General features: G+C 53.5%; 1 protein-coding gene across 1 annotated transcript in view; it reads left to right on the plus strand.

Moving 5' to 3' along the window:
- Positions 1-15,767, plus strand: part of INPP5D (inositol polyphosphate-5-phosphatase D) — a 111,461-nt gene that overhangs the window by 35,533 nt on the left and 60,161 nt on the right. The window contains exons 3-4 of the mRNA XM_059393738.1: positions 11,706-11,856; positions 14,021-14,192. Of these exons, the coding sequence (XP_059249721.1) occupies positions 11,706-11,856; positions 14,021-14,192 (323 nt within the window). The remainder of the gene's footprint in view (positions 1-11,705; positions 11,857-14,020; positions 14,193-15,767) is intronic.

Raw genomic sequence — 15,767 nt, forward strand, 5'->3', positions numbered from 1 at the left:
CTCGAATAGGACAACCCCTGGGTGGGTGTCTTTTTATTTGAATGTGTTCTTACCAAATGTACATTGTTATTCTTGTTCAATTTTAATTTGCCAAAATGATATCATAGCTCTCTATGTACTTTCTCCTTTCTTCACCAAAGGATCTTTTTAAGATCCTTCCGTGTTCTATCTTACACATGAAGTCTTTGCTTCTGATTGCTGTGGGACACCCCATGTGTACCTTGACTGCACTTTGCCTCTCCACTTTCCCAGTGATGGGCACACCCAGATCGCCGCCACCTCGAAGCTGTGATGGCCATGTGAATAGGTGGCCCCGTGTGAGCCTGAGGGCATATGTGCGAGTGTGAAAATGCTGGCTCATAGACAGCACACATATACTTTGCCTGAATTATGTCTGATGTTCTCCAGAACAGCAACATGGTCTCCTTGATTCTTTATATAACACAGATGTTGAAGGAGGAGTAGAGGGAGAAAGGGCTTATAGATATATAATATCCACTAGCAAATAAGGTCTTTTGGATGGAGTTCAAAACAGACTTGCCTCCTACCAAAGGTCCCAGAACACACAGGCAGAAAAATCGGAGGACAGTCCCCTTTCAGAGTCCAAGAGCCTAGAACCTCATGTAAGCAACCCGAGACATGGCTCAGATCCTGTGGTGCCACTTAGAGGGCAAGGCATTTGGCCCTTTTGAGCCTCAGTTTCTTCCTCTGTAAAATGGGAAGACGAACAGAAACTCAAGGAAAGTTGTTTGGGTGCTCAGAACATATTGTCCCTTCCTGCCTGCATTCTCAGCACTCAGATAATACGCAATGCATTTTGTCACCAGAATGCTGAGTTTCTGAGTATGCTCAGTCTTGTTAGGGCATTATGTCTAGCTGGCTCAGGGGCGCACAGGACCAGAGGCCCAATTGCCTGAGTGGGTTTTGGACTTGTCTGTGCAGAAAGTGGAGCAGCTTATGTATGCACTGAGAGTGTGCTGAGCCCGAGGGAAGAGAGGAGGGAGGAAGCAGAGACAGGTGTGGTGGTCCTCATGGGTGGCCGTGTTTGTGGGAGGAAGAGGAAGCGAAGGGCTTCCAGTCTGATCAGCTCCTCCATTAAGTGGGGGATGGCGGGGGAAGAGGTCCAAATTCTTTGCTATTGGTAAGGGACTTGGGTAGAGGGCTTGAGGGAGAATTCTTGGATCAGCTGTTGAGGGAAGGCTCAAGATGAATGAGGACCAGTTTAGGGCAGTTGAGCATCACAGATCAAGATCTTCCAGAAGCAGACCTGGACCTTGAGTACCAGCAACTCGCTCAAGAAAAGCTCGCAGGAGAAACCTGTACGGGGCTGGGAGATGCAGGCCAGAGATGGGCCAGCCAAGCAGAGGTGCGGGCAGGCGAAGTCTCAGACCCAGCCTGATCCTCCGAGGAGCTCTGGAGCATGAGTTATATATATCTCATGGTTTTTCCCGCATGGAGACGAAGAGTTGGGCTTTTGTACACACACTCCAGGCACATGTTGGCCCCTCTGGTGGGCACGGGAATGTAGAGCTCTCCCCCACCTCCTGAATCTCTGTAGAGGGAGGCAACTCTAGGGCTCTAGGAGAATCAGGTGAGGTTGCAGGTTCAAGCCTTCAGCAGCAAAGCTCATGGCAGATTGAAGGACCCAGGGGGGCGAGCAGAACCCCACATTGTCCATTAAGCCCTGAGCTTAGAACTGGCACTTAGAACTGGCCCACATTGGCCAAAGCAAGTTGTGTGGCCAAACCCAACGTCAGTGGGCAAAGAAGTAAATTCTTCACATGCTAGGGCAAGATGTTGTGGGGTGCCGTGATGAGGGTGTGGCTATGAACCCGAGAGCAGGGAACCAGTCCTCCTCCCCCCCCCCCCCAAGTCTGAAGCCCAGGCTTCTATTTATGTGAGCTCTCGGATAAAGCGGGAAAGCTTTCCCTGACAACCTCACTGAGATGCTGGGTGTGGTGCCGTGTGTCTAGCTGTCGGCTGTGACTGCCGACGAGGGACCCATCCTGTGCCAAGGCCTTCACTGCAGGCTTGCAGTCCCCAGATGGGGATGCCACAATCCGAACACCCAGACCACAAGCTGGCGGATGGAGCACTCTCACTGCCCGCACCCTGGCTCCCGCGGTGGTGGCACCAGGAGAGACCTCAGAGGGCGCATCTAGAGCTGTCATTTCAGTACCAGCTCGAGGTGTCAGTTTCTCTGCCCTCTAGCCTGCAGCTGCTTTGATGTGAGAGGTTCAAAGCACTCTCTAAGCCGTTTAAGTCTGTGAGGAGGGCTCAGGAGCGTGCTCCCGCTGCACAGATAGCTGAGAGTGAAAGGCAGAGATTTGCGACCTCGACCTCACGATCTCAGATCACAGTGGGGATCCCAGCTCACAAGTGATAAAGCGTGGGGGTGAGGGCGTAGGGGGGTGGGATGTTAATCTGGCATCTGAGTTTTCCCCTGCAGGAGAGAGCAGGAGACAGGAGGAGCCCGAGGGGCAGGACCGGGGAACTGGACGGGTGGAGGGGTACAAGCCCAGGGAAGGGGCATGGGTTGAGAAACAGAGATGTTGGCTCTGAGCATCAGGGATTTAGAAGTAAGTGCAGACTGGCGGTGAGCAAAATCCATGCCAAGTTGTTCTGGGAAGTCTGCCCAAAACAAGGCAAGAGAAAAGCCAAAGAGCCCAGCTTCAAGAAGTGGGGACTGGTTAGAACAAGGTAGATGGGAGATCCCAGCCTGCCGGCGGGGAGTAAAACAGAACACTGCCCCCCACTCCACAACCTGTTTCAGGCTGACCTGGCCCAGTGGGCAGCCTGGTGCTTGCCGGGGAGCTGGGGATGAGGCATGGCATGAGCACGTGAGCTGGGAGCACTGACGTCCCGCTGGCTACAGCTGGTGTGTATGGGGCTGGGGCAGGCTTGGCAATCCCCACTTTTCTTCCTTGGAGCTTCATACCTCCTCTTGTAGCTGCCACATTATTGCCTTCTGCACATGTGAGACCCTGAACAAGCCTAGTGTTGGCTTTCATGCCTCCTGCACCCTCAAACATGTGATTTGGTGGACCCTGCTGGGGGCAGGCTAGTAGAGACAGGACTGTGGCCACCGATAAGAGAGGCCAGCCTCCCCACCCCCATCCCCGCCTACTGCAGCTGGGAGGGCAGGCCTGCTGCCACTGGGATTCGGGATTCAAGATTCGAGCTCCTCCCTCGCGCCGGGTTTCACACCACCCATCCCACCCACCGAGCCGCTGGAGGCTGAAGCCTGCCCGAGAAATCGGAGAATCACTAACCACCTGGTTCCACCCTGAGCTGGCAGCTCCCTGTGTCTGGTGTCCTCCCTCCTGTCTAGCTAGAAAGTCCGTGGGTCCCCACCCACCACCTCCCATCCTCGAGCTTTCCCGTGGGTGCTGCTCCCGTGTCGCTCACTACCTGAGACTCTGTTTTCTCAGCTGTAAAATGGAGCAGTAGCACCCACCTGTGATGCTCGATCTACTGTACCTGGCCCAGTTCAGTGTCTTCCATTTGGGGAGTGGGGCATCACGCCAGAGAGGTTCCAGAAGTCCCCTCCTCAGAGGGACCCCTCCCCTGCCCCTGGCACAGGGCGCACTGTGGGGAGCTGTGTCCTCACCACTTCGAGCCAATCTTCCCCGCCCCTGCCTCCTCCATCCTCTTGTGCCACGTGACCCTCTGTGGTTGTCTTTCTATTCTTGGTCCGTTAGTATCATTAACAGTTATCTGAGCATCAAAGATGTTTCCAAGATGTCATCTTTGTACAGAAACCAACAGAAGCATAGAGACCAGGAGCTTTTTTTTTTTTTAAAGTTTATTTATTTATCAGAGAGAACAAGAGAGCACAAGCAGAGGAAACAGCAGGCAGAGGGAGAAGCCGGCTCCCCACTGAGCAAGGAGCTTGATGCAGAACTTGATCCCAGGATCCTGTGATCATGACCCGAGCTGAAGGCAGTTGCTTAACTGACTGAGCCGCCCAGGCGTCTCTAGAGCAGGAACGTTTCTATACCACTTGTTAAAAAACCTGACACTCTTAGGCAAGATGCCTTGGAAGCCTCTCTCCTTGGAGTGTGTATGCTTGTGTGTCTGTGTGTGTTTTAATTAAATGGGCTAGGTTGCATAAACTAATTTTTGAAACGTTTTAATTATTGGGGATAGCTCAAAAAAGTGTTTCTGTGTAGCCACCGTGTAGATAAGGATAAGTTAATACGAGGTTGCATAGTTCCTATCTTTGCCTTTAAAATGACCGTTTTGTGGGGGGACATTTTGAGATGCATAGTCACCCCACTTCTCCACATTGCTCCCGCTGGTGTCCACATCTTTAGCATCTGTCCACACTCGCCTGAGTCCCTCATTGCTGTGACGCTGGGCAGCCGGCGACGACGTCCATCATCCCTGTGACGGTTGTTGTCAGCCGGTGTTCTCCTGTGAGGGAGAGCGTTCCCTTCTCATGTGTTCACATCAGGATGGACTCATCAGCTGCTCCTTTACTCTGTGAATTATAATTATTGTTATTATTCATCTTGGTGCTCAAATGGTGCTCACATAATCGCCATCATTTTCTGAGCATTTCCTTTCTTCCCCGGCTAATGGATGCTCTAGGCCGACCAGATCCCTTTCCTGCCAGATCTCGGAATCAGCCTTCTCTCCCAGGAACCTGGGTCTTTTTCGCTAAGTGGATTTTAGCAACCGAGACCCGGGCTCTGAGTGTGCTTGTGACAACCCGGGCATCTGTTTTGGCTCCCAGGCTCCTGTCAGTGGACAAAGAAAGGACACGTGTGGGGAACAGACATGCACACTCACACGTGCATCCATATTTACCTGGTGAATGTACCTCGAGTGCCCTCTGATCTGTCCCCATCCAATAGGACACTATGGACAGTTCATTCTAGCCTGACTGCATTCCCAGGATGAAGCCTGGCTCCCGTTTCTCCTTATTTCTCTGCATTTGCACATTTTCCTGGATCTAGCCAGTCTCCCGCTCTGCTGCCCCTGGGCCCCTGGGTTAGGCCTCCTTCCAAGTTCCCACCTGCATCTTCTGCCTGCTGATCACCTCCTTGGCCCCTGCCCCCAGAGCCCCATGACCTTCAGAGGATGAGCAGGGAAAGGAAGCGAACCAATAAACAGGTTTTGAAGAGAAGAGGAGAAGGGCAGGGAAGAACGGGCAGACCAAAGGGCTCTTATGCAGATACATCCTGGGGTCCCTCCTAGGCCATATAGTTGAAGAAAGATTTCTAGATCTCAAGCTGGCCTCCAAAGCACTTTCCAAACCAGCCTGTCCCTACTGTTTCTCTCATTAACCAAGTCACTAAAACCAAAGATCTGTGGGTGTCCTCCCTGGCCCCTCCCTGGCTGTTCAGTCCAGCTCTGGTCCCTCTCCCTCCACTGCACCTCCCCAGTGCAGAGTCGGGTTGCCAGCAACCCCCACTTCTGTCCTGACCTGCACACAGCCAAAATGATATTTCCAAAAATACATGTCTGATTAAGTCACACACACACGCGCGCGCGCGCGCGCCTCACACGCATATGCACTTTGAATTGCCTTCAATGGCTCCAAGTCACCTTTAGAGCAAAATCCCAACTCTGCAAGTCCCCAGAGGCCCAAGGAGATCCATGAGCTGGCCTCTCCCATTCTCCCTTCTTTGTCCAAGTTGAGGTCTGCAGTTCTTAGAAAGAGGTTTTGGAGGGAGAAGGTGGAAAGGATTGAGAACCACCCGAGGGCAGAAGGGGAGACAAGGAAAGCATTTCAGGGGCTGGCAGGGAGAGGCGAGGGCCGAGGCAGGGCCGGAAGGAGGTGGGTCCCCTCGGCAGTGTGCAGAGGACAGGACAGGGGGCTTCAGTGCTGGACCTCAGGAGCTCCCAAGCCTCTGGGGCTGGGAGGTAAAGGTTCTAGAACACAGAGCCTGGGAACTGGATATCAGCCCTGACCCCATTCTATCAACACGGTGCCTCAGTGGTTACATGGGAGTCCTGGGTCTGGGGGGCTCAGAGGCCTGGGCTGAATCTCTCTCTGTCCCCACCCCCACTTCTAAGCTCTCAGATACTCCTCCACCCTCCCCAGGAAAATCGAAACAGTGACACCGGCCACCCTAAGGCCCTCCTGGCCATTTCTTCATGGCCCCCAAATGCCATGTTCACCCTGCTTCAGACCTTCTAGTGACTTCCTCATCGAACTTACTTGAAATGCTTTGCCACAGTGGAATAATGAGCATGGTTTAGTTTTTGTTTTTGTTTTCCACTGCTTAATACTTTTTCATCATTTGTAAAATGTCCACCATGATTGTATATACTTGTTCATTTCAAACACAGGCTGGCAGAAGCTTGAGGACAGGGTGTCTTACAGCAGCGGCTTCCTGCCTAACCCGCTCAGCTCCCGCTCAGCTCTCCCTCGCCACCCTCCTCACCCCTGCTGACCTCCTGTGCCTAGACCTCTTTCAGTTCCCCATTTAGATCCCAGACAGTGCTGAAGTTAGAGTAGCCCCCTGGGAAAGTTGAGTCTGTCCAGTGCTCTGGCCTCCTTGCCCTGCTCGTCCTTCCTCTGCAGGGTGTCTGCAAGTCACAGCTATTTCTGGAAACACCCCATTTCTCAGAGCGCACAACCCGGAGCCTCTAATAGACCAGACGCTCAGCTTCCCTTTGTTGTAAAGACCTTGGTGGTGGTATCTTCCAGAGCCCTGGGGCTGGGACTGGGGCCAGCCCGTCTTCCCTCACTCTGACCTTCCCCAGGAGTTCTGTACCTGGGTGAACGCGGTGCCACACGATAGAGTGAAAGGGCCCGTCCTTCAATTCTTCTGATGTGAGAGGCCTGTTGTATGCACTGTCCCCGTCTCCGAGAGTGGAGCAAGCCACTGCCCTTGAAGGGGCTTCAAGGACTGTATGAGGCAAAGCCAAGCAGGATCCCTTTCCTTCTTGGACTTGGAAACTTGTGGGAAGGCAGGCACCCCTGGGAGTGGTGGGGAACGGCTTTGTGGAAATGCTAGTGCTGGAAAGCGCCCTAATCTTTCCATACACCTGGAGATCTGGATGGAGACAGGAAAAGAGAAAGGTCTCTTGTTTCACAATATGAACTAAGCCCTACCATGTTTTTTCTGTATGACTTTTGGTGACGAACCTAATTTCATGTCGATTCCACAAATCCCAAAAGGCTGATTGTTCTGGGCCCACGTATCATTAAGTCGACAGGCAGACTTAACAGAGGAAATGCTGCTCCTTGCTTTTTTAAAATCAAGCGGTCTATGATGTGCTCTAGGTATCCACTAAAGAGAGAAGGAGCTCATTCCTGATGGTCGGAGAGTAGCTGCAGAGCAGAAATCCAGCTGTCCACAGGCCCTACCATGGGGAGGGTCTCTAAGCGCGTGGGCTCACGTTCACGGTGCAAGTGTGACATGGGGCTGCAGGGTTTCTCTGTTTCAAAATGACTTGATAAATCTCTTCAGGAAGGCAGTGGCCACGGAATGAGGAACAAAGTCTGGAGGCCCCAACAGTTAAGGATGAAGGGCAGCCCCCCTTCCCCGGAAGCGTGGCCAGTTCCCTCTCCCAGCAGCCACAGAAAGCCCCAGCTCCTGCCAGACAGCCCTCCTGGGGTTCCGGGGTCTGCCCTTCCGCTGTGCTGCTCCCAGGCTGGTAACTCTCTGCTGCTGCTGGCTCTGGAACGCTGTTCCCCTCTCACTGGTATCCCTACACCCTGTCCATGACGTGATCCCCAGATCCCCTGGTGTAACATGACATCTGGTTCCTGCCAGGACCGGACTGATACATACACCAATCTTCTTGTCAACATTTTGCATTTGGAAGTTGTTGAAAAGGGACCATGAGGCCTGGGGTCCAGGGTCATGGCAAGGGTGGTCCCCGGCTGCCAGCACCCATCCTCACTGTTTCTTTGCATCACCCGTCCCAGACCTACATAGGGTCCTCTCTGACCATCTCCCCCGACTCCCATCCTGACTCCCCACAAGTCCATCCAGCCACTCTTGCTGAGACCCTCCAACTGTCAGGCCCTGCAGCCCCGTTCGGGGATAAAGCACTAAGCAGAGCTGGCCCCTGGCCACAGGGTGCATAGTAATGTGGACATGGGCTTGACCAGACACCTACGCCAAAGGACCTCGGGGTTCCTGCTGGCCACAGTCAAGGCCCCATTTCCTTGGAAGCCCCGACACCCAAACCCTACTCCTGGTATTGACTTGGCCGGGTTTGTGAGGCCTCCCCCAAGTGTGGCTGCTCTTGGAGCAGCCCTGCACCCTTGCTGCCCCTTTGGCCACCCCACCTTAACAGAGAGCCTTTCTTGGTCTAGCTTAGGAATGAGAACACCACTGCTGGGCTTCTCCTTTCTCTCCTGGCCGGGTGGGACCTCCCCCTGCCCGTCCAAACACTGCTTACCCCATCAGCCTCTCACTCCTTTACCCCCTCTACCCCCTCACTCTACCCCAAGCCTGGGCCACCGCAAGAGCTTATATAACCCTGGGCACCCTGACCTTTTTCTCTTCCTGTTTCTATTCTAGAATGTGCTTTGAACATAAGCTCTTATAGACATCTCTGCAAACCCCTTCAAATCTTAGTTTCAAGAGGAAATACTGATGAGAAGAGCTCCTCAAAGTTAGGGTCAAAGAGACCCTAAGTTTGTCTAATTGGTACCCTGCCTTCCCCATTTCCTTTGCGTCTGTACATGCTGCCTGTTGAGCCCCCTGTGTACAGTGAGTCTTCACTCCAGGTGGGACCTACACATGTAGACCCTGCCTTCTGGAGAGTAACCCATCATTTCCTGGGTGCATCCCTCTCGTGAGCAGTGGGGGAGGTGCAGGAAGGCACTCCTCCCCAGGCAGCACCTTTCAGTAGCTGGCCATGGCACTGGCTTGCCCACCTGTTCCCCCAAGACAGGCTGCCCCATCGTTCTTGAGGTTTGGACTCAACCCTCACCATCTACCTTCCTGGGACCTGGGGACGCTAGAAGCAACCTTTGTTGTCCAGGCCCTGATTCCCTGGCCTCTGTGAACAGTTCAAGCACAAACAGGGTCCAGCAGCTTTGTCTCACCAACAGTGCCCACCATCTGCTGCTGGCTCCCAGGTCCCCCCCAACCCACCTCCCAGCTTGCTGGATCTGTAGGGATTAGATTCATGGTCAAGGGTCCTGTTCCTCTGCAAGCTTAAGACATCACGTATTTCATCAAGTCCAGGATGCTGCTTTTTTCGCACTCAACATCTCTGAAATAAAAGGTGTCCACACCAAATGGCATGTCCTGTTTTAGCTGTTTTAGTTTTTCAGCTAACTGTTTTAGCTTTTCAGGTCACATGTAATAACGTGGGTCTTAGTTTTGATGTATCTTAAATTCCCACATCCGATGGGCTGCCTCAAACACACATTCCCGGCTGGGAACCCTCTTTCAGACTCACACATGAGCTGTTTCACTTTGACTTTCTTCAATGGTTTCATATCCTTTTCCCATATGCCTAATGGCTTGTCATCCATGAGCTGTAAATTCATTGACAAGATGATACTTATCACAGCTACTTTAAAGGAATTGAATTCATCGATCTTGGGTCATGTCAAATTATTTTTGTTATTCTCCTCACTTTTGGGTTTGAACCTATTCTGGTTACTTTTTAAAAGGCCTGGCTGCTATTGCTCGAATATTTCTGGTTCAATAATACTTGAAAGAGATTGCTTAACATGGGGCTTTGTGACAATAAGGAATTTATTGGAAAGAATTTTTTTTTTAAAGTTGTTAAGCTCTATACATTTAACTAATAGCTTAAACCACAGAGTCAAACACACATATGTAGCCTCATGTAGAGATTTACATGTGTGCTGTGCGTATGCACTTGGAGAGACAGGCCAAGTGGAAAGCCTTGTGTCAAGGTGAAAGTCACGTGGACTCTCCGAAGGCAAATGCATCCTCACTACAACTTGGGGTTAACCACCAGGAACAGGGGCTCAGGGACAGGTCTGAGTCCTGGTCCTTTCGCACATGTCTGGGTCTGTCCCAGCCTGGGTCATCCTGCCTCTTTTGCTGTCCCAGTCCCACTTACCTGGAGCCCTGAAGACCCCCAGACCAAGGCACTATCCCAGCCTCTCACATCAGTCCTAACCACACTGGAGCAACAGGTGTCTGACTTGAAAGTGAGCACGTCAGGATGGTGCAGCCACACTAAGCCCAGACCCTGTATGTTCACCAACCTGGTGGACTGTCCAACCCCCATCCTCTTTGCCTGTTGGCCTTCTTTCCCACACGTGATCGTCCCAGCCCCTTCAGCGAGAAGGCACCTGGCAGCCTCCAGGGGAGCAGTTGGACTTCTGGCTTCCAGCTCCAATGATGGCACCTTCTCAACTCGTTTTAAAATTACATGACCGCCAGGACACCTAGCTGGCTTAGTTGGAGGAGCACGAGATTCTTGATCTTGGTGTTGTGAGTTCGAGCCCTAAGTGGGGTGTAGATATCCCTTTAAAAAAAACAAGAAAAAATAAAATTGTACAACTGCCATTGATGAGATGGCTGTGATGATAATGCAGGTGAATCAGGCATTTAGTGGGAGGACCAGCACCGCTGGCCTCGGAGGCCAGGGAAGCCCTCCCCAGAAGGGGGGGTCCTTTTGTCCCATCCCTGTACCCACCAACAGCCTGATCCTTTTCTCCTATCTAGCTGCCCCAGGCTCACTGCTCCTCCCTGGAGCCCAGCTACAACTTCCCCTCCACCCAGGGCTGCCACCCCACTCATCCTCTTCTGTGAGGCAGAACACCTGCCACACTGCCAGATGGGTCCCTCCAACGGGATCCAAGATGTTCCTGGGTTTCTGCGAAGGCCAGTAGGGAGATGATGGTACCATTCCTTGAGACAGGGAACACAAGGAGAAGCAGGCGAGGTACTGGACAGGGCTCTGGGGCATGTTGGGTTAGGAGCTGGAGGGTACATCATCTGTGAGGGGAGTCTCGTCCCTGCTGTTCTCCCATCCTGCCCTGCAGTTTGATACCCCCTTGGTGTGGGCGGGGCCTCCATGGGGCGGGGCCTCAGTGGGTGGAGCTTCAGTGAGGTGGGGCTGGCTGCCAGGACCCACCTTGAATTTCTTGCTGGAGGGGAGCCTGGGTGGCTTAGTCAGTTAGGCGTCTGAAGTGTCTGCCTTCAGCTCAGCTCAGGGCCCTGGGATGGAGTCCCACTTCACATTGGGCTCCTTGCTCAGCAGGGAATCTGCTTTTCACTCTCCCTCTACCCCTCCCCACTGCTTGTGTGCTCTCTCTCTCTCAAGTAAATAAGTAAAATCTTAAAAAAAAAAAAAAAAAAAAAAAAAAAAAGAGGGTGTGCCTGGGTGGCTCAGTGGGTTAAAGCCTCTGCCTTCTGCTCAGGTCATGATCTCAGGGTCCTGGCATCAAGCCCAGCATCAGACTCTCTCTCTCCCTCTACTCTCCCCCTGCCTGTGCTTGCATGCGCTTCTTGCTCTATCTCAAATAAACAAATAAAAATCTTTAAGTAAAAATAAAATAAGAGTTTAAAAAAAAAGGAAAGAATCTTTAAAACTGTATGTGCCTTTTGCAGACTGGCCTTGGGCTGCTGGTTACAGGACGGGAGGGTGTGGGTGTGGTGGACAGACACTGCGTAGGAGCCCAGGGCTTTTTCTGGATCGAGGTCACTCCCTCAGCCTTGTTGGTCTCTGCTGCAGATGGCCTCTGTGTTTAGGTGATGTCCCAGCTAGTTGAAATGTACTTCAGTCTGGGGTTCTGTCCTCAGGCATCCGAAGGGGTCCCCATGAGGTTCTTCACCAAGCTGGACCAGCTCATCGAGTTCTACAAGAAAGAAAACATGGGACTGGTGACCCACCTGCAGTACCCCGTGCCCCTGGAGGAGGAGGAAGCCGGCGATGAGCCAGAGGAGGAGACGGGTAGGAAGAGATGGAAGGGAAGGCGGGAGGGGGGCAGGGGGTGGAGGAGGGGCGTCCTGCGGTGTTTCAGCACAAGTGCTTGTAGATTAAGTGGGTCTGATTATCAGAGGGAGAGAGGGTGACATGGTGGCCAAGAAAGCTGGCTCTGGGGTCAGACAGACCTGGGTTGGACTTCCTGTCCCCCAGCTTCTTAGCTGTGTGACCTTAGGTAAATTGCTTCACTCCTCTGAATCACAGACTTCTCTTAAAGAGACACTAAACACAATACTTACCTCTTAAGATTTCGTCCCGGGAGGCACCGAATGTAGAGCCCAGAGCCTCACACACAAGAAGCGCTCAATAAATGCGGCTATGTCCTCACCAAAGTCATTAGCTGCATTTCACTGTAAAGAGAATGAAGGAGGAAATGCTTGTACCTAACTGGAAGGGGAAGAGAGCCCCCTAGAAAGGATGTGAGGGTCAAGCCTCTCCTTAAAACAGTGGGGGCCACAGAGCAACTAAACAAGAGGCCAGCAGAGGAGAGTACGATAGCCAGACCCCCCACCTTGATGGTGGCCTTCTCCCTTCAGAAGTTCCCTTCCTAACAGAAACCCTGAGATATGTAACTGAGCCCCTCACCTGGTCAGGGCTCCTCCTAAGTCCCAGGGCTTGGAAACAGTTAGGTCCCCCATCCCAGGGTCACCCCCAGACACGCCGAGGTCCTCGTGGGCTGGTGCCTGCCCTTCCCTTCCTAGCGGGCCACTCCAGCCCGGTGTACCTTCCTCCCACCTTCCCAGAGACCCCTTCTGAGTGGATGTGAAGCCCAGCGGCTGCTTGGGCAGAGGGCGAACGTTGAGGGCCCGGCTTCTGTGTGGAAGACATGAGGGCCAGGCAGAGAGGTTTCAAAAGGACCACAGCTCCGTGGAGGCTGAGAGGGACCTAGGCAGCCCCTGCCTCTTCTCATCCCTGCTCCGAAACAGCCAGAGCTGATGTGTGGCGGTGGGGGCCTGGGTCGCTCACTAGCTCTGTGCTGTGGCCACCTGTCCCCCAGCTGTCCCCAGGTGCCCAAGCCTTGGTCTTGGTGCCGAGAAGCTGTCCTGCAGAGATGCTCTCCCCTCCCTCACCCCCTGCTGGCCTGGCTATGCTGCCTTTCTGGAAGGCGTCTGGAGAAAGCCCCCGAACTTTCCCTAAGGGCTGGGAAGAGAAGCCCAGTCTTGTGACTACTGGCTCCACTTCCCCAAAGGAGGTGCTGCTGTCGGCTTTAATTCGACCAGTGTGACTGTCACCCCCCACCCTGCCCCTTGGTTCAAGGGGTCTGATTTGGCTCATGTCTTCTCAAGGCACTGCTGGCCCCCACAGCGCTCAAAACACACTCACACTATCACAAGAACCTCAGGCCAGGGGAAGATGTGAAGAGCTTGTCCTCTAAAGAGGACGTCCCCAGGCGGCCCTGTGGTGGGGGCCCTGGCATGGCCATTTGGGGTATCAAGAGGCTGGGGCAGGAGGTCGTGGACCCAAGAGGCTCAGCACCCTTGCCCACTGGTCATGTGTGCAGGACAGAAGTCTGAAGGCAAGCGGGCAGGGGTCCCTTCTCCAGGGCCGAATTCAAGTTGTTTGTTTTCTATTTCAGTTCTCTGAGTGAAGGGGGGCCCCTCATTTTCCTTTATTTGTCTCCTAGGGTCTGGCGGGGAGAGAAGGAGCAGCAGAGGCTGGAGGGAAAGCAGAGGAAAGGGAGGCCGGGGTGGGAGAGAGGGGACAGCGTGGCTGCGGCCTGCCTGCTCCCACCCTTGCTCCCCCATCTCAGGAACTAGGCCTCTGCCTCCTCCAGGGCCTCTGCATCAACCTGAAAGCTGGACATCCTTCTGGGGCCACTGGCTCCACCTGTCCAAGGCCAACAGCCCAGCTGGCCTGTGTTTTCTGAGCCCCTCCATGGGACAAACAAAACCCCAGGCCCTAAGACCACTAAGATGAGGTTCCTGCCTTCATCCGGCTTCCCATCTGGTCAAGGAGAGCAGACGTGAGGGACAGCGCAGGCATAGACGGGGTCTGTGACTGGGCACAGTGGCCTGGATGGACCTCGCAGGTCGGGGAGGGGTCTCTCCACCAGGGAACCCTCGGTAGGTGGGGGTTACTGAGAGAAGCTAGTGCTTGGACCAAATGGCATCATTGCTCTTCCCTTGGGTAGAAGGTGTCCTGTCTCCACCCGAGCTGCCACCAAGGAACATCCCTTTATTTGCTGGGCCATGTGAGACCAAAGACGTCCCTCTCTCCAGCGAGAATGTGAGAGCCACCGAGGTCAGCAAGCCAAGCCTTTCAGAAACACTGTTCCAGCGGCTGCAGAGCATGGACACCAGTGGGTGAGTTCCCACCTGGCGGGCCTCTCCAAGGCCGACCTTCAGTGCCACGACTCCTGGGCAGCTCCCTCTGTGCTCGCTCCCAAGCATGCCACCTCCTTGCTAGGACAGCTTGTTCTGGAGCACCTGCCCACCCGCTCCCGGGCAACAAACGTTAGCTCTGAGGAGCCCCGGGTCACCCCTCTGCTGCCTGGGCATAGGGTGCTTGGCTCAGCTGCTCTGCCTGGCAGGAGCTGGTTCTGGAATGACCTAGAGTTCTTGGCTGCAGAGATGTGGCCTTGCCTCTGTGATTAGGGGCCTCTTCTGGGATCCCCTTCCTGGGGCTTGCTGAGAACTCCATGTGTCATCCTTCCCCATTACAGATTGCTCTACTGCCATGGGGTCTCCTGAGGCAGATGACCTGAGGCCAAGAGGGACCTACACTGTAGCCTGTACCTGCCACTCAGCCCTGTCCTGCTCTGGGATCTCTGCTGGGGGAGCCACCTTCCTTGTCACCAGAAATAGGCCAGAGAAGTATTTCCGTGTGTAGTATAGACTATGGTCTACACCGCAACACGCTCCTTTTTTCATGGGAGACGCAGTCATTCTGCTACTTTAGGTTTTCCTCGCTCTGATCCCGAGCTCTCCGGATCTCCTCCCGTAGGTAGGCCCACCCTGGCTCCTGCTGGTCCATGCCCAGGGGTCTGGCAGCTTCTTGCTGTGTACTCCTGTTTCTCTCTGAGCAGGCCTGAGAGGGGCACATGGGACTGTCACCCGGAAGGGGTGTTAGTTGTCTTGCACACCACAGGCACTAAAAACGAGATGGAGCAGGGGGATGGCTGCAACCAGAAGGGAGCTCCGTGAGCAGGAGCATGTCGCCTGGCAGAGTAGGCCCTCCCGATGTGTGTTGCATGACTTAATAAGTTAGTATGCAGTGACTTCCGTACATTAAAAATTTACAAAGTTTTTTTAGTTGTTTTTTCTTTGTGAGAAAAAGTAACCCACCCCCCCCCCACACACACACACACACCGAGAATATCCTAATGGGTTGGGGGAGTGGTTAATGCAACATCTCCAGTTTAGGGCTTCTCTCCTACCATCCAGTTTGGCGAAATACAAAGGAAATGCCTGAAAGTATACACAAGCCAGCTGGTTGCTAAGATACCTGGTGTTTTTATAATTCTGCTTTGAATATCCTTTGATTCTTCTCTAGGCCTACCAGGTCCTTTTCTATGCACACTCCTTGCAATACTTGGGTTATTTATCAAATAGCTAAGCAGCCAATGTTTTGAAGACATGGGTGTGTTGCCATGATTACCCTATAGACATATGTAAATAACAAATCCTTATTCAACTCTTCCCATTGTTGAGTTCCCTTGAGTTTCCACCTCTCTCCAGGGGTAGGTGCTCTAGAGCGCGAGCAAAGGAAATAAGCAAGGATGCTCAGTTAGGGCCCCATCTGACCCCTCCTTCTGCCTCCCCACCATCCCTCCTCTCTAGGGACAGGGGTTCTCTGGGGCGGCAGCCAAGCCTCTGTGCAGCCTCATGAGAGGGGCAGGGGCAGGTGGGGGCTTGTGTGCTCTCCCTATTTGGGCTCCT

This window comes from Mustela nigripes, chromosome 3, assembly GCF_022355385.1.
Source record: "Mustela nigripes isolate SB6536 chromosome 3, MUSNIG.SB6536, whole genome shotgun sequence".
NCBI lineage: Eukaryota > Metazoa > Chordata > Mammalia > Carnivora > Mustelidae > Mustela > Mustela nigripes.